Source organism: Rhamphochromis longiceps, linkage group LG11 (assembly GCF_057381845.1).
Source record: "Rhamphochromis longiceps isolate RC_006_pf linkage group LG11, R_longiceps_female_GT1.1, whole genome shotgun sequence".
NCBI classification, from domain to species: Eukaryota; Metazoa; Chordata; class Actinopteri; order Cichliformes; family Cichlidae; genus Rhamphochromis; species Rhamphochromis longiceps.
The window spans coordinates 25,232,138-25,256,363 of NC_140567.1; the positions used below are offsets into that span (position 1 = coordinate 25,232,138).

The 24,226-nt window shown below is 42.6% G+C and overlaps 4 protein-coding genes across 5 annotated transcripts; all 4 read right to left on the reverse strand.

The window, feature by feature from the left end:
- On the reverse strand, window positions 1-3,485 carry LOC146659281 (uncharacterized). 2 transcript variants are annotated; one of them, XM_085423231.1, is made up of 3 exons: window positions 1,066-3,485; window positions 547-981; window positions 1-455 (listed from the first exon to the last, which is right to left on the reverse strand). In XM_085423231.1, coding segments are annotated over exons 1-3 (2,517 nt in total). In that variant the 5' UTR covers window positions 3,146-3,485; the 3' UTR covers window positions 1-453. The 2 variants fall into 2 exon arrangements, with proteins under 2 accessions (XP_085279357.1, XP_085279356.1); XM_085423230.1 differs by having other exon boundaries at window positions 547-3,485.
- Window positions 3,486-3,727: 242 nt separating this feature from the next.
- tapbpl (TAP binding protein like) lies at window positions 3,728-9,132 on the reverse strand. The gene is made up of 8 exons (XM_085423247.1): window positions 8,823-9,132; window positions 8,313-8,522; window positions 7,958-8,227; window positions 7,662-7,862; window positions 6,347-6,514; window positions 6,160-6,263; window positions 5,534-5,759; window positions 3,728-5,079 (listed from the first exon to the last, which is right to left on the reverse strand). The coding sequence occupies exons 1-8, from the start codon at window positions 8,884-8,886 to the stop codon at window positions 5,012-5,014; spliced, it is 1,311 nt and encodes a 436-aa protein (XP_085279373.1). The 5' UTR covers window positions 8,887-9,132; the 3' UTR covers window positions 3,728-5,011.
- A 4,557-nt stretch (window positions 9,133-13,689) lies between these two features.
- Window positions 13,690-17,454, reverse strand: LOC146659283 (complement C1r subcomponent-like). The gene is made up of 11 exons (XM_085423236.1): window positions 17,353-17,454; window positions 16,782-16,995; window positions 16,407-16,584; window positions 16,172-16,312; window positions 15,821-16,026; window positions 15,583-15,730; window positions 15,373-15,491; window positions 15,079-15,160; window positions 14,768-14,973; window positions 14,461-14,675; window positions 13,690-14,265 (listed from the first exon to the last, which is right to left on the reverse strand). The coding sequence occupies exons 1-11, from the start codon at window positions 17,439-17,441 to the stop codon at window positions 13,899-13,901; spliced, it is 1,965 nt and encodes a 654-aa protein (XP_085279362.1). The 5' UTR covers window positions 17,442-17,454; the 3' UTR covers window positions 13,690-13,898.
- Window positions 17,455-17,838: 384 nt separating this feature from the next.
- LOC146659284 (complement C1r subcomponent-like) lies at window positions 17,839-23,013 on the reverse strand. Its single transcript, XM_085423234.1, has 13 exons — window positions 22,913-23,013; window positions 22,339-22,552; window positions 21,260-21,443; window positions 21,035-21,175; window positions 20,503-20,708; window positions 20,246-20,393; window positions 20,031-20,149; window positions 19,853-19,931; window positions 19,615-19,749; window positions 19,219-19,293; window positions 18,914-19,119; window positions 18,607-18,821; window positions 17,839-18,411 (listed from the first exon to the last, which is right to left on the reverse strand). The coding sequence occupies exons 1-13, from the start codon at window positions 23,011-23,013 to the stop codon at window positions 18,045-18,047; spliced, it is 2,190 nt and encodes a 729-aa protein (XP_085279360.1). The 3' UTR covers window positions 17,839-18,044.
- Window positions 23,014-24,226: the final 1,213 nt, after the last annotated feature.

The following is a 24,226-nucleotide window of genomic DNA, read 5'->3' on the forward strand; positions in this document are numbered from 1 at the left end:
AGACTCTGAGGCTGGGCCAGACGAGGACGAAGACTCTGAGGCTGGGCCAGACGAGGACGAAGACTCTGAGGCTGGGCCAGACGAGGACGAAGACTCTGAGGCTGGGCCAGACGAGGACGAAGACTCTGAGGCTGGGCCAGACGAGGACGAAGACTCTGAGGCTGGGCCAGACGAGGACGAAGACTCTGAGGCTGGGCCAGACGAGGACGAAGACTCTGAGGCTGGGCCAGACGAGGACGAAGACTCTGAGGCTGGGCCAGACGAGGACGAAGACTCTGAGGCTGGGCCAGACGAGGACGAAGACTCTGAGGCTGGGCCAGACGAGGACGAAGACTCTGAGGCTGGGCCAGACGAGGACGAAGACTCTGAGGCTGGGCCAGACGAGGACGAAGACTCTGAGGCTGGGCCAGACGAGGACGAAGACTCTGAGGCTGGGCCAGACGAGGACGAAGACTCTGAGGCTGGGCCAGACGAGGACGAAGACTGAGGCTGGCCCAGGCGTAGCAGAAGCACAGGCAGAGGCTGGCCCAGGCGTAGCAGAAGCACAGGCAGATGCAGCCGGACCAGGCGACGACGAGGCGGTCGCAGGTGGTGGCTGGACAGGCTCCTCGGGCCCTCCAGCTGATGCGGCGTGAGGCTGAACGGGCCCCTCGGACCCTCCAGCGGAGACAGGAGGCTGAACGGGCCCCTCGGACCCTCCAGCTGACGAGGCATGAGGCTGGACGGGCCCCTCGGACCCTCCAGCTGACGAGGCATGAGGCTGAACGGGCCCCTCGGACCCTCCAGCGGAGACAGGAGGCTGAACGGGCCCCTCGGACCCTCCAGCGGAGACAGGAGGCTGAACGGGCCCCTCGGACCCTCCAGCTGACGAGGCATGAGGCTGAACGGGCCCCTCGGACCCTCCAGCTGACGAGGCATGAGGCTGGACGGGCCCCTCGGACCCTCCAGCGGAGACAGGAGGCTGAACGGGCCCCTCGGACCCTCCAGCTGACGAGGCATGAGGCTGAACGGGCCCCTCGGACCCTCCAGCTGACGCGGCATGAGGCTGGTGCGGTTCTCCTGAACCCCCAGCTGACGAGGTAGATGGCGGCGTGGGAGCCGCGGAGTCCTGGATGAGCTCATCCGAGCTCCCAGCAGGAGCTGATGCAGAGCCAGAGAGATTTGAGACCCCTGGCTGGATGTTAAGCTGACCAGCGGACCGTACTGCTATCGGGGACTGGGCTACTGGAGCTACTGGGGCCTGCGCTACAGGCGGCACTGGAGCTACTGGGGCCTGCGCTACAGGCGGCACTGGAGCTACTGGGGCCTGCGCTACAGGCGGCACTGGAGCTACTGGGGCCTGCGCTACAGGCGGCACTGGAGCTACTGGGGCCTGCGCTACAGGCGGCACTGGAGCTACTGGGGCCTGCGCTACAGGCGGCACTGGAGCTACTGGGGCCTGCGCTACAGGCGGCACTGGAGCTACTGGGGCCTGCGCTACAGGCGGCACTGGAGCTACTGGGGCCTGCGCTACAGGCGGCACTGGAGCTACTGGAGACTGAACTGGGGGTGACACTGGAGACCCAGGTGACACTGGTGTACTGGGGTGAAGGCAGCGAGGATGCAGTCTCTCTCTTAAGGGAGGATCGAATGATTTAGCGATAAATCTTGACGGGAAAAGATGCCGATGCTGAAAATACCAGGCAGCGGGGGCTTCCAGGAGGGTAGCCGACTGAGCTGTGAAGGGCTGCGAGGGGGCTAACTGAACTGAGGGCGGCTGCGAGGGAGCTAACTGAACTGAGGGCGGCTGCGAGGGAGCTAACTGAACTGAGGGCGGCTGCGAGGGAGCTAACTGAACTGAGGGCGGCTGCGAGGGAGCTAACTGAACTGAGGGCGGCTGCGAGGGAGCTAACTGAACTGAGGGCGGCTGCGAGGGAGCTAACTGAACTGAGGGCGGCTGCGAGGGAGCTAACTGAACTGAGGGTGGCTGCGAGGGAGCTAACTGAACTGAGGGTGGCTGCGAGGGAGCTAACTGAACTGACCTGGGAGGAGAAACACGAGCAGGAAAAGGAGCAGGCTCAGAAAAAACTGTCCGAGAAATGGCAGGCTCAGGGTGCCGGTGGCGAGAGTGCCGCTTCTTTTTATCCGTGGAAGCGGGCGGGGTGAGCGGTGGAAGTCCCTGGCAACTCCGGGGACCCCCAAGAGCCAGTCGAGTCCCCCGGAAAGAGCGCTCGTCATGATCAGGAGCGAGCCACGGCTCCCTCCCGAACTCTTCCACTAGCTGTGCGCCTGCGGCGTGCTGCTGCCCCTCGTGATCGACGTCCAGGACCCCCACAGCGTCCGCGGGACGCTTCGTGGAGGGCGAGACAGGACGTAGCAGTGCGCGACGGCGGCGCTGACGCCGGTTCTTTCTGGAAGTGTGTACGATGGATGCTGGAGTCACCGAAGCAGAGGGTGATGTGGCGGCGATCTCCTCGTCGTCCGCCCACATCCTTGCCAGAAAAGAGGCAGGCGAAGTAAAGTCTGAGCAGTGTGGGGAGGGCGAGCGGCTGGTCCGAGGCGGTGCAACAGGTGTGAGTTCCTCCTCTGAAACGAGCCAGGGCTTCCAACGAAGCTCGTCCTCCCGTAAGGCTAGCAATACCTGCTGTCGCTCATCGTCGTCGAAATCTGTGACCTCCACCATCTCGGTGCGCTGGGCTATGTAGTTTGACAGTGGCGGAGACGAACTGTGAGTTGATGGCGGTGCAGCGGTGAGCCTCAGAGTCCCTACTCTGACTGCCTCCGGCTCGCGAGGCAGCGGCAACGACAACCGTTTGCGGGTCGGAGTCGTAGGTGCGGAGGCGGCGTTTAACACCCTCTGGGCCAGCGTGCGGGCGCGAAGCTCCTCCTTCAGGGGGGCCAGAGAGTCGAACGCCTCAAAAAGCTGGGGAAACCGCCGGAGCTGTGGCGCTTGCTGGAGGATTGCGTCAATGGCCGCCAACCCGGTGGACACCACTCTGGGGTCCGTGCACCCACAGATGCGCGTCATGAGCCGGCAGAGCCGTTGCAGCTCCTCCCCAATCTCGTCCGGACTGTCCGCTGGGTCTGACATGGTCAGATCGTACTGGAGGTCCGCGGAGGGGTTGTGAACTGCTGGGTCCATGTTGTGGTCGTGTTCTTCTGTCATGATACGTTGTGTGGCAGGCAGGAGAAGGACCCAATAGCAAAACTCACAGACACGGGGATGAACTCAAAATCACAGCTTTAATGCTGGAATGGCAGAACATAGGAAATACAAAACTAAACTGGGAAAAGTAAACTAACATACGCAGAGAGACACAGGGAGATCCACACAACATGAGGGAGAACACGACGCCGAACAGAGGGAGACTCAGACAGAAATACACAGAGGGTAAACGAGGAAAGTGGGCACACACGGGGAACACAGGTGACACTGATAATCATAATGAGACAGGGCAGGGTGAACTGAACATGACATGTACAGGCACAGAGGTTCAGACAGGAGGAGAGAGAGCACGGGGAAACACAGACGTAACAGGCTGGGGAAACATGAAACAACCACAAAGGGAGACGAGGGCTCATAAATACATAGAGGGCACACAGGGGGGAGAGAGCCATGAAGGGAAAACACTTAGGGAACAACACAACAGGGCAACTCAGAAAACATGGCCTAAATAAGGAACAAAATACAAAAATACATGAAAACTAAGAATACTGGGCCCACATGGCCCAGGACCATGACACAAATCGTGTGGACCTTTCATGTCTGCAGAAGATGAAAATGCCTACTGCCCCTACACACCATTATTTTCTACCTGCAAACAACAGCCCCCCCGACAACAACCATACTGAAAGCTGTGAAGGGAATAATTCCATGTAAGGGAGTTTGCTACTGTATAATTGCAGTGTTATCGTATATGAATAAAATTTGTACTGTTGGTGAATAACATAGTTTGGGATGTGATCTGTGGGTTTTAATGCAATTTAGCATATTGCAAGCTTCAAACTTGCATAGTGCAAAAATAGGTTGGTATTAAAAATAATAAACAAAAAATGTATCATGTATAGAAATTTCACAGCTATGTCATAAATAGATCAGTTACCATATGCATAGCTTTCACCCCCCCAAAAAGTTTTTTGTACGGAGCAAAATTTTTTCCCAAATGTTTACAAATGATATATAAATTAAACGTAAATTAAGATTTACAAATGTGCACAATGATTAAATTTTTCACTACTTGGGTGCTCGATCCACACATAAATAAACAGAACAGCTCATTACACTGGACTAGGAAACATACATAGATGCCATATAGTAACCTAGATTGTTATCCATATCAACTTAATCATATATAATCAAAATATACAAGAAATTGTCAGCACCTGTGGATTCACTTCAGAGGACGAGCCATAGAGATGTCTCTCCACCCTACATAATCCATAGTAACTAAAACAAGCACACATATGAATCCACTGGAACCCCAGATGTACCAGTTGTTTTCTCTAGCACTTGAACACAGCTTACATTTGTGGAACTATGTGAACATCACAATGTGAAGTCTCAAACCCTCACTGTGCATATCAGAGGATTCATGCATGCATATTTAAAGATCTGTATGTGAGAATATAAAGAATGTTACAGGAAACTTTCTAAAAGTACAAATTATCAAATTTATAAAGTCGAACTGTAAAATTTGTGTCCTGACTGTTTATTCAGGTTTGATATATCCATTTGTAAATTAGTTTTCCATGTGTTCCAATTCCTCTGTATTTGTGTGTGGATTAGAGCATGTGAGTCTTCAAAACTTACAAATCATTGTACACATTTATAAATTTTAGTATACACCTGTTGATCACATATTACACATTTGTAAACCTCCTGAGACTAATTTTATTCTATACTTTTGTTTTTCAGTTTCTAGAAAGCTGGAAGAGTTGAACAAACCAGTGGAATACCTAAAAAAAATAACTTAAACACTAAAATGACACAAAGAAACTTTCTAGTCTCCAGTCACGATGATGTAAGTGAAATTTATCCCATGACCTGATAGAAGAAAAGTACAGTGATGATCAGGAAGCCCAGTATCCACCAATAGGAATCTGCGGAGACACACAAAGGTTTTGTGGATAAGGTTAACATCAGACATAAATACAATCACCCTCATAATAGAAAAAAAATGTTTACACTGTTTCTGAAATAAATTGTCATGTTGAATTCATCCACAAAGTCAACCAAAGTGTTGTGCATCAAGGGTGCTAAAAGTGATCTGTAAATTGTTACATTTGTAACACGTCAAGGCCCCAAATGCCAACTGAAAATGTGGAAAACACCTGGTTTAACTACAACTGCCAGTTTCTATATGATTGAACCAAAACTTCCACTGTAGGATTTTGTTAGCTCAGGACCGAACCAGAGTTTTTTTCTATAGAAAAATATAAAAATAGCAATGTCAGACTTGTCATCTATTTATATTCCACTCTCAGCAAGATAATGAAAACCCTTTGATAATGGTAAAAAAAATTTTTTTAAAAAGTGTTAAATAGATATACATACTAGGCTCAGGAGGTTCCACCACCACACTAACAAAGAGCGGTTCTTCTAGAGCTGTGTGGGAGACCTTGCAGATGATTTTGGTTCCTGGGACGGTGGTGGGAGGCACAGCTATGTGAGAGGACAGGGTGAACGTTCCATCACCGTGCTGCCGATGACTGGACAGGGAGCCCTGATCTATAAAGAGCTGTGGCTCTGTGTCCGTAGGAGAGAGGGAAAACCACTCAATCTAAAAAACAGAAAAGAGCAGAGAATTATGACCTGTCATTCAATTAAATGTAGCCTTAGGAGCTAGTGCAATTCAAAAGGACACAAATGAATAAATATGGAAGATAACTTATTATCAAAACAGCAAATAAAGACACTTTTCATTAACAAGATGAAGAGCATTGGTACGTTTAAAAATATCTACACTTTCAGGCGTCCTTAGAGAGACTTTGAGAGAGAGGCTGGTTTAAGGCCTGCAATAACTTCTCTATTAAATTCCTCTATTTCATTGTGATTGAGAAAAAAATCTCCTTTCATAAACATGATAATATATTAAAGTTACTAATAAGATTGGTGTTTAAAAGGATGGTGTTACAAAACAGTAATGGGTAACAGTTACATCTCAAAACACAGTTACTGACGTGAGAATCCAGTGGGTAGTATTTACTGCTGTGACAACTTAATTTCTGGGACGAACTTGACTTTAAAACCAACTTCTCGACTGAGAGGGAAACATCTGGAGGTTCTATGGGGGAAAAGTAAGAGAGAAGAATTAACAGAATATCAAAGAAAACAACGGCTGAGGATTAAGATCAGAGTGAAACTTACGAATAATGCGAAGTTGAACGACCTGCTGGGAGTGGAAAGGACCAAGACTGACTGTACAGATGTAGGTCCCCTCATCTCCAACCTTCAGCGTGGTCAGAGTCAAAGACACGTTACCCTCACCAACAACCTGGGCAGCATTTATGCTTGAGCCGGCCCTCTCACCGTCCACTAAACAGACAGAATAATAATTGTTTGATGTTTCTTCAGTTCGTGCTCTTCACATCATCTCCACATGTGTGCTTTAATGGCATCTGCCTGTCTGTCAGTAATTCAGCAAGACTAAACTACAGAGCAGAATTTCATGAATACACAGAGGTGAATTGTGGGTAAAGGATGAAGATATTTAATTCCTAAATGACCTCCTTTAAAACTATAAGATAAATGTATTTTTAAAGGAGGCATGTAAAAGGCATGTAAAAACTTTATGTAATTAAAATCCAAATCTAGTTATATGTACACTGACACTGGAGCTGGTGCAGGACTGAGATCACCCACTGTCCCTGTGATTTCATATGTTTTAACAGTTCTTCTGAGGTCCTGAATTATTTATAAAATAACAAACTTGTACACCTATTTAAAATCTATTTATTCAAATACAACTACAAGCAGCAATGTGGGGTACAAAAAGGGTGAAGGTGAAATTATCTTCATTTTACAGGTGGCAATAGTAGTAAGACAGATGCATTTTGTTTTTTCAGTGGTTTTTTGTTTTGTTTTGTTTTTTGTTTGTTTGCTTGTAATCTTTAAATACATCCATAAAGTTTGGTTCCAATACCATAAAAATCTTTTCATATGACCTCACTTCCTGTTTGCTAGCTTCTCCACGGATGAATATTTTTTAAAATCTCAAATAACTTTTGAGTTAACTTTCTGATAACTTTTTGTGGCAACTTTACAGAAACATAGTAAAAATGCTAAGATGCTAAAGGTCATCTTTGGTGACAACAGGCCTGAAATAAAAGTCAAAAATTGACATTATAGTCTCCTTTCCACTTGTCTCAATACCATTATCTAAACAATTAATAAAAATCAGACATTTGGTTCAAAACTTACATACATAAAGAAACCCATGGCTAGAAACTCACTGAAAACATTCAGAAGACTGTCACTAAAATGATCCTCCTAAGATCACTAGAAACAATCATTCAAAGCCCCTTTTTTTAAACATATATTTGTAAAGTGGGATGCCACTATTGAACTATCACCATCCTGAGTAGCATCAGTCTTAAAGCCATTAAAATAAACAGTGTAGGTTCTCATTGCCAAACCCTGCATTACACATGCAGATACACCTGCTAACACCTACAATGCTCACCTATCGTGCTGCCTTCTGTATCATCCAGCGCCCTCTTCATTTCAAGCACCTTCCTGCCTTTACCTCTGTGCTGCAGACGCCACTCAATGCCCACTTCCTGTGCTAATGGCGTGTCCTGCTGCTTGAAGCCACAGTTGAGGAGAACATCACTTCTCAGAGGGGCAGACACAGACTTTATGTGGGTGAACACCACAAATATCACTGAGGGGTAGAAAACATTTGAGGATGATGTGTAATCTAAGAAAACCATATAAAGCTCCTTCGTATAAAATGTGATATTAAACTATGGATCTCACAGTCGGTAAGCAGAGTTCCTGACTGGCTGAGAGGAAGAGCCAGCTTGCTTTGCATCAGGGTTGACTCGTCTTTCTCCACCTTCAAGGTCTCCAGAATCAGCGCAGTGCTGAAGTCAACCTCATCCACACTGAGGGACACCATGAAAAAGACCCGATCTGAGTTTTCCTCGAATCCCCGAGGAGAGTAACTACTTAATTCGCACATCACTTCCTGCTCATTGCAGTCTGCATGGAGCAGCACGTTTGCATTGGGGATCTCAGGAGATGATACTGTTACAAAGAATAAGAGAAGTTCATCACAGAGTCCTGCTTACATTAGAGGAAACTTTGCACAAAGAGGTGGCAAGGGAAAAACCTTTGGCCTCAAACAGGAGGAGGTCTGGATCAGGGATGGAGGGAGGAACAAACGGAGTGAGTTCTTCGAGTGATTCGTCCGGGCCCACAGCAACATCTCGTAAAATAAGAGTGGCTGGAGTCCGAGTGAAGTGACCGCCTCCCATTCCACCAAGTCCAGCTCCCTCCTCCACCAGAGTGCAGGTGAGTACCACATCTGCAACTCCATCAGCTGAAGAAACAAGAAGAAGAACAGTTCTTAAAAATCTTAGTGCACCAGCATTTAAGATAGAACCACTGTCTGGACTAATAGAGAGAAAAGATCAGAGAGCTCAGGTGTTTCGGTATATTGAGCCCTTCTATTATTCTGCTGCCATTTTAACCTAAATACTGTTAAGTAGAGGTTCAGAAAATACCCACTTTTCTCAGAGCTCTTCGGTTATCAGCAAATACTTCTGTTAAAAGCTTTAATGTCGAGCTCACAGTCACGTCTCTACAGTCAGTGCTTAATCAATGAGATTTATGCTCTTACCATAAACGCACGTCATGAGGTATCCAGTTAAAATGACTTTAATAACCATCATCATCCCCACCATAGTGCAAGTGTTCCCAGTTTTTTTGTAAATTAAAATTAGAAGGATATCAAATAACTGCTGAGTGCACCACAGCACTTTCACTTTTGATTTCAACAACTACCACCGCATTATTCAGGAGTTTACTGCCTAGAGTTGTTTATATCCGTTCTTCACTCCATCGATGGCGATCATCATACGTGCTGGACTTTAAATTTAACGCAATCTAAAAGTAAACAATAAAGGTAGTTCAAGAGTCTGTGCAGCTGTTTCTTTGTCAGGAGCATGCGCACTGTAGCAGTGGGTGGAATGAAAGTGAAAGCGAACAGGCAGGATCGCCCAATGACAGAACAGAGGTCCGTCATCAGTCAATGCGGAAACAAGCACACACGCTCATTTTAACGTAAATCGACAACATAAATAAAATATATGGATGAATGAATTAATAATTAAATAAATAAATCTTCTTTTGTCTGTTTGGTTTTAGGGTTACCAAAGTGGATCATGGATAGGGACAGGGACTGGACATCCATGCTTTGTCCAGTCCACACAAGCATGTCTCCAAACCGTTCAACCAGAGGTGTCTCCACTGTGTCCCTCTGATGTGTCTGATTTCTTATAGACCCTAATGAAGACTTAGATTCTAAATGTATTGGTCTGTTTTGTTTGCTGAATTTCTCCAAGAATAAATTGTTACAGGATTTTATCCTGGGCTCTGTGTTGGCCCTGCGACAACATGGTGACCTGTCCAGGGTGCACCCTGCTTCTAACCTTATGGTACTGTAGCTCGGATAGGCTCCAGTGTTGCTCAAGTTCAGATAGTTATAGACACAATGTGCCCCCTATGTTTTTCTCCTAAGCAAAATGATTAAATTCCTGCTTCACCACTGAGAAATGCACATACTCCAGTTTGCTTGTTTGAATCTGCCTGTTATCCATGTTTACAATGCAAAAGCAAAACACCAAAGCCTGAAACAAAAGTACAGTGGGATGCAAAAGTTTGGGCAACCTTGTTAATAGTCATTATTTTCTTGTATAAATTGTTGGTTGTTACAATAAAAAAAAATGTCAGTTAAATATATCATATAGGAGACACACACTGTGATATTTGAGAAATGAAAAGAAGTTTATTGGATTTACAGAAAGTGTGCAATAATTGTTTAAGCAAAATCATGCAGGTGCATAAATTTGGGCACTGTTGTCATTTTAGTGATTCCAAAACCTTTAGAACTAATTATTGGAACTCAGATTGGCTTGGTAAGCTCAGTGACCCCTGACCTACATACACAGGTGAATCCAATAATGAGAAAGAGTATTTAAGAGGGTCAATTGTAAGTTTCCCTCCTCTTTTAATTTTCTCTGAAGAGTAGCAACATGGGGGTCTCAAAACAACTCTCAAATGACCTGAAGACAAAGACTGTTCACCATCATGGTTTGGGGGAAGGATACAGAAAGCTGTCTCAGAGATTTAAGCTGTCTGTTTCCACAGTTAGGAACATATTGAGAAAATGAAAGACTACAGGCTCAGTTCAAGTTAAGGCTCGAAGTGGCAGACCAAGAAAAATCTCGGATAGACCGAAGCGACGAATGGTGAGAACAGTCAGAGTCAACCCACAGACCAGCACCAAAGACCTACAACATCATCTTGCAGCAGATGGAGTCACTGTGCATCGTTCAACCATTTGGCGCACTTTACACAAGGAGATGTTGTATGCAAAATTGAAGCCTTTTCTCTGCCCACAGCACAAACAGAGCCGCTTGAGGTTTGCTAAAGCACATTTGGACAAGCCAGCTTCATTCTGGAATAAGGTGCTGTGGACTGATGAAACTAAAATTGAGTTATTTGGACATAAGAAGGGGTGTTATGCATGGAGGAAAAAGAACACAGCATTCCAAGAAAAACACCTGCTGCCTACAGTAAAATATGTGGTCATCAAGACAACGACCCAAAACACTGCTCAAAATCCACTAAGGCATTCATGCGGAGAAAAAAGTACAACGTTCTGGAACGGCCATCTCAGCCCAGACCTGAATATTATTGAAAATCTGTGGTGTGTGTTAAAGAGCGCTGTCCATGCTCGGAAGCCATCAAACCTGAATGAACTAGAGATGTTTTGTAAAGAGGAATGGTCCAAAATACCTTCAACCACAATCCAGACTCTCATTGGAACCTACAGGAAGCGTTTAGAGGCTGTAATTTCTTCAAAAGGCAGATCTACTTCATATTGATTTCATTTCTTTTTTTGTGGTGCTCAAATTTATGCACCTGCCTGATTTTGTTTAAACAATTATTGCACACTTTCTGTAAATCCAATAAACTTCATTTCACTTCTCAAATATCACGGTGTGTGTCTCCTATATGATATATTTAACTGACATTTTTTATTGTAACAACCAACGATTTATACAGGAAAATAACGACTATTAACAAGGTTGCCCAAACTTTTGCATCCCACTGTATAACTGAGACTTATGGAAAATTCAAAACATCTACAAGTATTTCATGTTGAAGCCGAGTGAGATCTATAGGTTGGCACTCGAGTGGAGAAAAGCATAAATTGGCGAATGTGTTCACAAGAATCAGCATCTTCTGCTGGCAAGCATATGGACATAATCATAATGAATGAGGTGAATATGATCAAGTGTAGAGGTTTGATCAAGGTGATGGCATTGTTGTAGTGTGACCAGAAACATAGGGGAGACCTGGTGGGTTCTGATATTATTAGATCACATGAAAATCTGCAAATCAACACCATAAGAGGAAGGGGGGGAAGTATTCAATAAGCAAATATCAAATAACACATGCAATTGAACCTGTTAAATTTGATACAGGTTGCCCGTTACAACATAACTATTTGAAGTCATAATTAACTGGTCTTGCAACTATGCTTGCTCTCCTGGCTCCATTTATACTCATGATATACTCTTACACTTAAGGGATTTTGCTGTCTGACAACAGACTGAAGACTTAAATGTGTGATTAAATGCCTTTATGCTAACAACAGATTGTTACCTGGTATGCACTCAACCCACCAGCTGACAATCCCAGCAGCCCAGTGTCTCTGTCACCCTGGCACGAGTCCTTCCCACCTTCAGGGAGTTCAGCACAAAACATGTTATTTGTTAATTCTGGTATTTCATGTGTCTCCTTGTGGAAATACACATGCTCATTATTGAAAGACCAAAGCCCGAAACCAGCGTGAAAACAAAAATACAGCAGTGACTTCCTGTAAATCTTTTCCACAAAATTAGTGAAATTTATACATGTTGTTACTTAGGGGAGAAGAACAAATTCAAAAATTTATGAGGAAAATGTTTACTCCTTTTAGATAAATATGATACTTTTAAAAAATCTAATGTATTTATTTGCCTCTTATTTCAGTTATGTGTGTAGCACCCTCCTCTGGCAAACATATGGGCATTACACATGAGATTATGAGATCTACTTTTGCACTCTGATCAAGTCAGTACCATTGCTGTAGTCTGTACTGCTGGAGTAGTTGTACTCAGGGTGAAAATAGACTGAGCTGCTTACTGAAGAGAGCGCTGAAATGTTCTGATATCATTAAGTTACATAAAAATCTGAAACCAGTAGATACAGAGGTCCCATTGCTTTTGCAGGATGAGAGGATAAGGTTGAGAATATTGGGGAGACTGGATTTGTCCGTGCATGACAGGCTCAGTGTTGGAGAGCTGCCGGCACTCGCTCACTGAAAACCACAGACACCTGGAAAAGTGAAAAAATCAGAGCGCTGGAGCTGAGTCAGTCATCCAAGGTTGATGCAAACAGAACAAGAGCAAATAAAGTGATGCAATCGCTGATTTTTATTTTAATTTTAACATCAACTTTCTTCTAACACCAAACTGGTTTCTTCTATATTACTAACAATTTGCTCGCCTTGTTCAATTTTAACAGCTTCATGTCTAGAACATTGGTTGTAGACGGAGCATAATGATTAAAAAAAACACCATATAACAAAAAGCTCTAAAATCTTGATAGGCTTTGTGAGCTAAATTGGAAATTCACAAAAGAAAAAGAAAAACAGCCCATGTCTGTAAAGCTCTGGCATTGATTGAACTTCCAGAAGAGATGTCTCAGACTGGAATGAACCATGACTGTCACACAGAAGATGATTAGCTATATTTAGCACTGGAATTTGAACTGGACTTTTTGTGGTAAATGGCCTGTATTTATATAGCGCTTTACTAGTCCCTAAGGACCCCAAAGCGCTTTACATATCCAGTCATCCACCCATTCACACACACATTCACGGCAAGCTACATTGTAGCCACAGCCACCCTGGGGCGCACTGACAGAGGCGAGGCTGCCGGACACTGGCGCCACCGGGCCCTCTGACCACCACCAGTAGGCAACGGGTGAAGTGTCTTGCCCAAGGACACAACGACCAAGACTGTCCAAGCCGGGGCTCGAACCGGCAACCTTCCGATTACAAGGCGAACGCCCAACTCTTGAGCCACGATCGCCCGTCTTCAAGCTTCTTCTTTTTTTCTTTGTTTGCTTTGGCAAAAACAAGTAGAAACATGATTTGTATGGGAGAAAAAATGCCAATAATGCCTCGAACATGGTTGCACATAAAAGCCGAAAGAATTTAAGTTCGTATCAAGTACAAACCTGTAGAGAATGAGCCGAAGGAAAAGCACATGGAAAGAGAGCGGGCCTTCTTTGTTAGAGCGGGATGAAATGACTGATGATGTGTTTATCATTTTCAAAGTGGGAGGATTTGATTAATCTTTGACACAAGAAAAAAACACATGCAGATCTGCATTAACTATCTTTATTCAAACGTAGTAAAAGACAGGCGTTACAGGGATTTAAAGACTATGCACCGACTTTCAGACAGTATTTTGTGGTTGTTTCCAGAAAGCGGAAAATCAAAAACTGAGCTTTTAGTGAAATATAGATTAAAAATTCTCAAATCAAACTCCACAGCAGAGCGAAAATAGTATAATATTTATTGTCCAAATGTTTTGCCTCATCGTGTATTTACACCGTGTTGTACTGAATTACTGTAACTTTAGTTCTCCTGCATGGTCTTCTTGATCCAGTTCAGGTAATTAGCGACTCTGGTATAGACTCCATATGTGCCCTTTCCTCCACACTCAACCCCCCAGCTGACAATCCCAGCAGCCCAGTGTCGCCCATCTTTAGTCAGAGTGAAGGGGCCCCCAGCGTCACCCTGGCAAGAGTCCTTCCCACCTTCAGGGAGTCCAGCACAAAACATGTTATTTGTTAAGTCTGGTATGTTGTTACGTCTTCTCCTTGCCGAAGTGACTGAATCCCTGCATGTCTGCTGGTCCACCACTGGGAGATAAACATACTTCAGTTGATTTGTTAGAATGCGACGATTATTCTCGTTTGTAACACCAAAGCCAGACACCAGCCTGAAAGAATACAAAACACATTCATTGTGGGCTCAGTAAAATTTTTACTAATCCAGAACCTTAAAGATAATAGCTTGTCAAAATAAAGTGGTTAACAAACAATGAGAGCACTTAAAAGTAACATCAAATTTTATACAGTGTAGATGACATTAAAGAGACTTCAAAATCATTATGACACAATAATAGTTTGTTTACCCCATCACACCAGTATCATATGTGGCTCCAGGTTCTGGCAAACACACTGGCATTACAGATGAGTCGAATGTGAGTGTGTCTTCCAGTTTGATCAGGGCAATGTCATTGTTGTAGTCTACATAGTTGGGGTTGTTGTACTCAGGGTGAACATGGATTGAGGCAGCAAACAGAGGAGATTTCTCGAGGGCTTTTACCTCATTAAGTCCCATGAAAATCTGCAAGTCAATATCATAAAAGGAAAGATTTACCAAGGGAATCCCAATCAGACAGAGATCATACAAAGTAATCCTCACAGTCAACTACTTACCCGTAGAGTTTCATTTGATACCACCACTCCCCTATTTACTACATAATGAGCTGCTGTCATAATCCACCGGTCTCCAATCACCATGCCTCCTGCCCTGTTTCCACTTACACTCAGTAGCACTTGCCAGGGGATTGTATTATCTGGAGCATCCTGGCCTCCAAAGATCCTCTGATACACATTGATGTGATTTGTTGGCTGACCACAAACTGGATAAGATGAACAGAACTCAGGTGTAAGCAAAGGCTTCATGCTTTCATTTTGAAGTCCTAAATTTGTTATTAGAGTATTTTATTTTGACAGCACATCAGTACCTGCTATGCAGGTTGGGAGAGGGAGTTGCCACTGCCCGTCGCTTTGACACATGGCTGAGAATGTCTTAATCTCTTGTTGTCCCTGAAAATATATGACTGTTACACACATTTTCTAATTGACAAATTCACCAAAGAAAAAACCTAAAGAAAAATGAAGAAAGATCTGCTTCTGTTGCTCAAACACAGACACATGGAGATAGCAAAAAAAACTCTATAAATATCCTGTGAGGGAAAAGAGGCTGTTAATAAAGTTCACTGATGCACACTGTAGTAAACAATGAAATGTCATATTACCATCATCAACTTGTATTCTTGGTCACAAGTGACATGGATCGAGTCTCCACTAAAGTATTCATTTAAATCAGGAGTGATCCTGCCTTTTGTCACACTCCCTGGGTGTGGACATTTCACCTCTGTAAAGAACGCAGCAACCAAACATGAATGAACAGCATGAGAAAAATAGTTTTAAACTGCTAACGTGGAAATGCCACCTCTCCTCCTCACCATGTGTGCTATATTGCAGGCTCCAGCCGTTGCTCAGACCTTCCTCCTCAGTGTGGTAGTCCAGCCTGACTGTACTTGAGTTTGTAACTATCAGACCAGGACTCTTTGTTCCACAAAATTTCATAGCTAATCTGCCTGGAATGGTCACCTATGAGGGGAGAGATAGTGGAAGGCTACATACAGACCAGAGGAGCATGGTTTGTAACTTTTAATCCCTGTGGGTACCGCGAGTCGTTACCTGTAAAAAGTGACCTTGGCAGCTTGAACCATGCTGATTATCTTTATTATCAATGTGAAAATTGTCTCTGAAGTTGAGCGTCACGATGAATCTGGGCTCCACAGAGATGATGTACTTGCAGGAGAGAAAAGGGGGTGAGGGTTTAGGATACCCTGGACTGGACAGATGTCCTTCATGCTTGTCAAAAACACACCCACCACAGGACACTGGGCAAGAACCAAAGGTCAGTATAATAATAACAGTAAGAGAATCAGTAATCAGCATACCACCTCAACCATATTCTAGCGACTGAGCTTCATATGACAAGTATTAATGTACAAAAAGGCCTAATTTCTTGTATTCGACACTTACACAGACATGTGCGCTGGTCTAAATGAAGCTTGTAACCACTGTGGCAGGAGCAGTGGTAGGACCCAGCAGTGTTGATACAGATTTGAGAGCAAAGCGGACCTGAATCCAGTCCTGGGTCTGTTTTGGAACACTCGTCTATGTCTATTTAAAGAATATTTACTGTGTTAAACTTTTCCTGAAGCTGTTGATGAAATAGTACATTAATGGGAGTTGGAAAATTTCAGGAAAACTGTACCTATTGCCTTATACGTGGCAGAAAAACCAGTATGTTGTTGATGCTCTGGTGTAGAGTCACTTGTTTGGAATACGAGAGTCAGTTTGTTGCCTGGAGAAAGGATCGTCTCGTCACCATGGTGATCAGTAGAGTTTCCCTGGCCACAAAACTTTCCCAAAACCTTTTCATCATAGAAAAACTGGAAAATTAAGTCAAAACTCATGTTAACAAACTGCTTTTGTAAAAAAAAACAAAATTCTAAACCAACGTCTTAATTCAAATTAACTTCCAATCAAACTGAATGAATGAATACACTAAAATTGAAAACTGCAATATAAAAAGTTTTGTATCTTGTTTGAAATATTTTTTAAATTCAGATCTAATCAAAGCTCTGACTGTGAGAGAGTCTTGACTGCAGTCTGCAGAAACTTTAATATCCAGATGTGTTAAAGACAGCTGGATCTGGTAACCCCTGGGAACCCAGAGGTCCCATTGCTTTTGCAGGTGGGGAGGATAAGGTCGCGGATATTGGGGAGACTGGATTTGTCCGTGCATTTCAGGCTCAGTGGTGGACAGCTGCTGGCACTCGCTCACTGAAAACCACAGAAACCTGGAAAAGCAAATAAACAGAGAGCTGGAGCTGAGTCAGTCGTCCAAAGTTGATGCAAACAGAACAAGAGCAAATAAAGTGACACAACCGCTGATTTTCACTTTAATTTTAACATCAACTTTCTTCAATCACCAAGCTGATTTCTTCTACATTACTAACAATTTGTTCAACGTCTTCAACTTTAACAGCTATATGTCTAGAACATTGGTTGTAGATGAAGCATAATGATTAAAAAAAACATCATATAACAAAAAGCTCTGCAATACTGATAGGCTCCATGAGCTTAATGAGAAATTCACCGAAATAAAAGATTCTTTAATACAACGAACAAATTAAAAAAATCTTCATCACACTCACCAAATGATGCAGTGGGTCCAGCCCATGTTTGTAAAGCTCTGGTGTCGATTGTACTTCCAGAAGAGATGTCTCAGACTGGAATGAACCATGACTGTCACACAGAAGATGATTAGCTGTATTTAGCACTGGAATTTGAACTGGACTTTTTGTCTTCAAGCTTTTTTATCTTTGTTTGTTTTGGCAAAAACAAGTAGAAACATGATTTGTACGGGAGAAAAAATGCCAATAATGCCTCGAACATGGTTGTACATAAAAACCAAAAGAATTTAAGTTCGTATCAAGTACAAACCTGTAGAGAATGAGCCGAAGGAAAAGCACGTGGAAAGAGAGCGGGCCTTCTTTGCATATAAAAGTATTGCTTAGTAATGTTAGAGTGGGATGAAATGACTGATGATGTGGTTATTGTTTTTAAAGTGGGAGGATTTGATTAATCTTAGACACAAGAATAAAACACATGCAGATCTGCATTAACTATCTTTATTCAAACGTAGTAAAAGACAGGCTTTGCAGGGATTTAAAGATAATGCATTGACTCACAGACAGTAAATCAATAACTGAATTTATAGAGTTTTTTAATGAAATATAGATTAAAAATTCTCAAATCAAACTCCACAACAGAGAAAATTTAGTTTATTATGCAATTTTTTTTCTCATCGTGTATTTACACCGTGTTGTACTGAATTACTGTAACTTTAGTTCTCCTGCATGGTCTTCTTGATCCAGTTCAGGTAATTAGCGACTCTGGTATAGACTCCATATGTGCCCTTTCCTCCACACTCAACCCCCCAGCTGACAATCCCAGCAGCCCATTGTCGCCCATCTTTAGTCAGAGTGAAGGGGCCCCCAGAGTCACCCTGGCAAGAGTCCTTCCCACCTTCAGGGAGTCCAGCACAAAACATGTTATTTGTTAAGTCTGGTATGTTGTTACGTCTTCTCCTTGCCGAAGTGACTGAATCCCTGCATGTCTGCTGGTCCACCACTGGGAGATAAACATACTTCAGTTGATTTGTTAGAATGCGACGATTATTCTCGTTTGTAACACCAAAGCCAGACACCAGCCTGAAAGAATACAAAACACATTCATTGTGGGCTCAGTAAAATTCTTACTAATCCAGAACCTTAAAGATAATAGCTTGTCAAAATAAAGTGGTTAACAAACAATGAGAGCACTTAAAAGTAACATCAAATTTTATACAGTGTAGATGACATTAAAGAGACTTCAAAATCATTATGACACAATAATAGTTTGTTTACCCCATCACACCAGTATCATATGTGGCTCCTGGTTCTGGCAAACACACTGGCATTACAGATGAGTCGAATGTGAGTGTGACATTCAGTTTGATCAGGGCAATGTCATTGTTGTAGTCTACATAGTTGGGGTTGTTGTACTCAGGGTGAACATGGATTGAGGCAACAAACAGAGGAGATTTCTCGAGGGCTTTTACCTCATTAAGTCCCATGAAAATCTGCAAGTCAATATCATAAAAGGAAAGATTTACCAAGGGAATCCCAATCAGACAGAGATCATACAAAGTAATGCTCACAGTCAACTACTTACCCGTAGAGTTTCATTTGCTACCATCACTCCCTTATTTACTACATTATGAGCTGCTGTCATAATCCACCGGTCTCCAATCACCATGCCTCCTCCCCTGTTTCCACTTACACTCAGTAGCACTTGCCAGGGGATTGTATTATCTGGAGCATCCTGGCCTCCAAAGATCCTCTGATACACATTGATGTGATTTGTTGGCTGACCACAAACTGAATTGGATACAAACTTACATATAAATCTCACACATCAATTTCCCATTAAATTAACCATTTGATCTTCATCAAGTTTTGCAGGATGGAAATGTATACCTGGTAAACAAAGTGGACTGTCAATAACTTCATGGGTTGATCTCCATTTCCTGTCTGCATCACATGTGAAGTTAACTGAGGAGCAGAAGAAGAAACAATGTGACTTTTACATTTTTTTTTGCTGATCCTCAAGAGTTTCAGTTCTCCCCCTTGTGGAAGAAATGTAAAGGGTATATATTTCCAGTTAAATCATGTTAGCATTTAAATCTTATTTAAGTTTTGAATCATGGTAGTATATATCATGTATCATCATATCAGTATGCCATGATGGTTTGACTGAATGAGAATCGCACATTATAGTTAATGGAGCCTGCTAATAGTAAAGTTTCAGAACTGTGCAAAAGGAAAGTAATGAACAGTAGGAATCCAAAACAAATTGCACTATTAACATCTCACCGTTTGCATCCCCAAGGAGAGAGTAAAATGGTTCATTGCAGCGATACTGAATAACAGAAAGATACTGATTCTGAAACCCAGAAAGGAAGGCCACGCCTCCGTTCAGCAAGGGGTCAGGTTCTCCGCAATCAATTACTGCAGAGGAACAAAACAAGAAAATACAACAAAATGCACTTTGTCTGTGAACACTAGTATGGATGGAGAAGACTTTGTGTATATATGCTTAGAGACGACCTACTGTGGCATTCTGGCAGAGGAAGGTGCCACTGCCCATTGCTTTGGCAAATGGAAGAGAAACTCTCCATCTCCCGACCATTCTTTAAAGAAGGGTATAAAAACCATGTTTTACATTATACACAGTAACCAGGAAACAATTATTTTGTTTTTCACTGTTAAAAAACACAATTTCAGCTAACCATCATCAGCTTGTATCCTTGATCGCAGCGTACATAGATGTAATCTCTGAAGAGATATTCACTCAAATTAGGAGTGACCCTGCCTTTAGCTACACTTCCAGGTGATGGACACTTCACCCCTGGAAACAGCAAAAACAATCAAACATATATTTTACAATGAGATTTAAACCCAGAAGGACAAACAGGAGAATTGCAGTTGCTTGATGACATGTTACTGTGTGTGCTGTAGTCGAGGCTCCAGCCATTGCTCTGTCCTTCATCATCAATGTGGTATTCCAGCTTGACCATGTTTGAGTTTGTGACTATCGGTCCTGGGCTCGTTTTGCCACATAGCTTTGTGGGCTGTTCGTCTCTGACAGTCAACTTTTTAGGAGAGAGTAGTGCACAGTTTATTAATTGTATGACATATAGAGACATTTTTATTTCCTGTGATTTTGATGAATCTAGGTGTGCTGAAATCGCTCGCCATTACCTCCAACCAGTGATGGAGACATTGCGGGCCCTCTGGGCTGTCCATGCTCTCAATGTGGAAGTTGTCAGTAAAGTTTAGAGTAATAGTGAAGCCCTCTTGTACAGAAATGACATACTGACAGGACACAGCATGAGGTGGGTGATTAGGATATCCCGGACTGAACAGATGCCCCTCTGGTTCATCAAATATACCACCGCCACAGGATACTGGGCATGAGAGAGAGGAAAGAAACTGAGAAAGTTTACCCTCTTAATGAATTGACTGAAGTGTTTGAGGATAATTTGGGGAGTCCTTACACAATGTTTTAAGTCCAGAATCAAAAAAGTGATAATAATTAGTGCTGTTTGATGACCCAACTGCCTCCAACATTAAACCCAGACTCCCCATCCTCTCCTCTTTTTTATAGTGCTTTTGGTAATCTTGAGATCCTATATGTTTGAATGTGTTTGTGAAGTGGAGCTAAGTTCTCCCAGCAGACTCCAGTTTGATGGTCTGAGCGCACATTCATTGGAAGCATCTTCATGGTACTCACACACACAGGTGCGCTGATCAGAGCGAAGTTCATAGCCATGATGACAGGAGCAGAGATATGAGCCAAGAGTGTTGAGGCAGATCTGAGAGCAGAGTGGCCCTGAGCCATCTCCAGGCTCTGGTGCAGAACATTCATCTATGTCTAATAATGAGAAGTCATTACGTTAGTGTGAGTTGGCGCAGCAGTAAAAGAAGGAAGTGCAAGAAACAGAGGTGGAGGAGCTACCTATTGCATGGTACTGGGCAGAGAAGCCCAGATTCTGGTGGGCCTCCGGGTTATTGCTGTCTGATTGAAAGATGAGGGTGAGACTGTTTCCTGGAGACAAGATGGGCTCGTTGCCTGGGTGATGCCCATCAGCAGAATTCTCACTGCCACAAAATTTCCAGAGGGCCTTCTCTTTGTAGAAAACCTAAAGGATCAAAGAATAAAATCCTACATGAAAATAAGGCAAAATCCAGAAGATGAAAATTTATGTTCAGTTCATGGGTTCTTCATTTAAATGTCTAAGATGGTTAAAAGTGCCAGAAAGGCCAAACATAATCCAATGACCCGCCAGAACTAATGCTAAGTTTAGTTAAGTCAACATCAAACTGGATATAGTAATGCAGAGAAAAAAATCTGTTCAGTTATGTGTCCCTCTACCATTTTAAATTCTGTGCAACGTCACAGTAAAGACTGACTCTAAAACTTTTTGTCATAGCAGCAGCGATACAATCTGCTGATAAGCTACAGCTATCTGTTGCTGTTGTCTCCAGTGGTTATACACTGTTGTAAATTTTTAACTTGCAATTATCACAATCAACAAGATGATCACGGTGATTACCAGGGTTATCATAGTTTCAGTTTAGTCTTTTTTAAGTATTATTGTATGGATGTATATTTCAGAGGCAAGATTTAGGAAAATCAAGTACTACAATAAAAACACGCATTTTTGAAAGCAGTTGACTGACAGTCCTCTAGATATCCAAAGTCTCATTAAACATGTTTGGCAACATCTCATCAGACAAGTGTCGATAAAATTTTGTGACTGCAATTATATTTTATTTTAATTTCCCAACTTTAAAAAATAATTTCAGTTAGTTTTAATTTTATTCAAAAGTTTTTCAAAACTTTTACATCTAGTTTTAACTATAATAACCTTGTTAATTACCTTGACAGAAACATGAAAACATATGTAAGTGGTAAACTCAAATCAGGTTGTCAAGCGTTACTCTTGAATCATATTTGGGTTTTCACCTTAAGCTATTTATTAATATTATGATTTTTAGGGTAATTCTGTATATGTATTGAAATATGGGTCTGACTGTAAGTGAGTCGTAGTAGCAGTTCGCAGAAGCTTCAATATCCAAATGTGTGAAGGTGAGTCGAATCTGGTAGCCCTCAGGGACAACGAGGTCCCACTGCTCCTGCAGGTTGGGAGGGTAAGGCTGAGGGTACAGAGGAGATTGGACCTTCCCGTACATTTGAGGCTCTGGTTCTGGCAGAGGTGAGCACTCACACACTGAGACATACAGAAACCTAGAAAGGTACAAAAAAGGAAAGAGTTTGATCTGTTTATCAGTCTGCAGTCATCTGATCTGCCAGTCCAAAGTTGATACAAACAGAGAAGAACAAACACAGTGGCACAATCGACACCACTGTGCAACTAATATAATATTGTCAAGACTGCATATATATGGCATACTGACTGATGAATAAAAATATAAAACACTGTTCATCTAAAGTGAATTCTTGCAGATTATCAGTATAAAAACACAAGTAATTCTCCACTATTTTCAGCTACATGATTTGAAAATTTCTGCACAAAAGTGGAAATTTATGACCAAAAAAGGGATTTTAGGAGATATTTGACAACTTGAAAATGTCTAATCCACTTACCAGATGATACAAGAGACCCAGCGCATTTTCCAATTAACCGTATCCATGAGTGAACTGGTCGGCTGCTGCGAGAGCAAATGTCTCACATTCAAGTAAAACATTAATGTCACAAAGTCTGTCGTTTCCAGTGTTTAGCAACTCTCTACGTTAATGCCAGGAATTGTTTATCTTGGCAAAATCAAGCAACTCCAAATTGCAGATAAACAGGAAAAATTTTGTTCTAAACTAGAGAACGAGACAGACTTTGCAAATTCTACATCTAAAAAATATAACATAAACTCATGCAATTTTTGAGCACAATTATCACATTAGAATAATGAAGCGATCTTGATTAATTTCACTGTCTAATCCACTCTTAATCCTCATCCTACCACCAGAGGGCGGCATTAACAGTTTTTTAGGCATCCTTGATCACCGCAAGTGTTTTCAGAGTTTAACTTGAGGCCAAGCAGACATGCTGAAACGTCTGGATGTTAAAATAGCAGGTGAAGCAACTGATTTCCAGAATGAGGAATCAGATTCATCAAGTATGTGGATGTGTTTGTTGCCTGTCATTATTTATATCAGCATGTGGTTTATTTCTGCCCTCAAAATAGCATCAGTGTTTCAGTTTCTGAAGGCGAACTGAAACAACCTGTTCCTCTCTGCTTTACCTTAGAATGTTTTGCATTAGTTCCCATAAGTCTGACGCTCTTTAGTCTTGTGTTCTTGTGTTTGTTTAACCTTGTTAGTTGCCAAAACGGACTGATCTGAGTGTAGGGGCCGCCACGCTGTTATTTTACAGACCACTAGAGGGGGCCACCAACAAAAATCTACTATTGAAAGGTTTACATTTTTTATCTGGTCGCAACAACCATGTATATTTCTCAATTTTATTTAATTTAGCTCCTCCCAGCAAAAGCATCCTAAAACTTTAACTGATCGAGGCATAGAAAATCTGTTATTTTAAGTTGACAGAGACAGGAGTCAGCTATAATTTGATACAAAATTAGAAAGTCTGTTACAATGATGCTACCTGGCTAACACATTTTAATACAGATACATTTAATACACATTTTAATGAAAACAATGAATATTTCTTAATGTTTTTTATTAAAAAGTAGTACAAAGGATAATTCATTGTTATTATTATTAGTAGTAGTAGTACAAACTACAAAGGGATAAACCCATGGGAAAGAGTTTTTGAAGCTAGGCTGACAGGTGATGGTCACTGAGCAAGAAAGCGAACTACAGATGCTATTTTTGTTTTGATGGAGAAGTCTAGAAAAGGTCAGGAGGAATTGCACTGTGTCGTTGTTTATCTTGAGAAAGCAT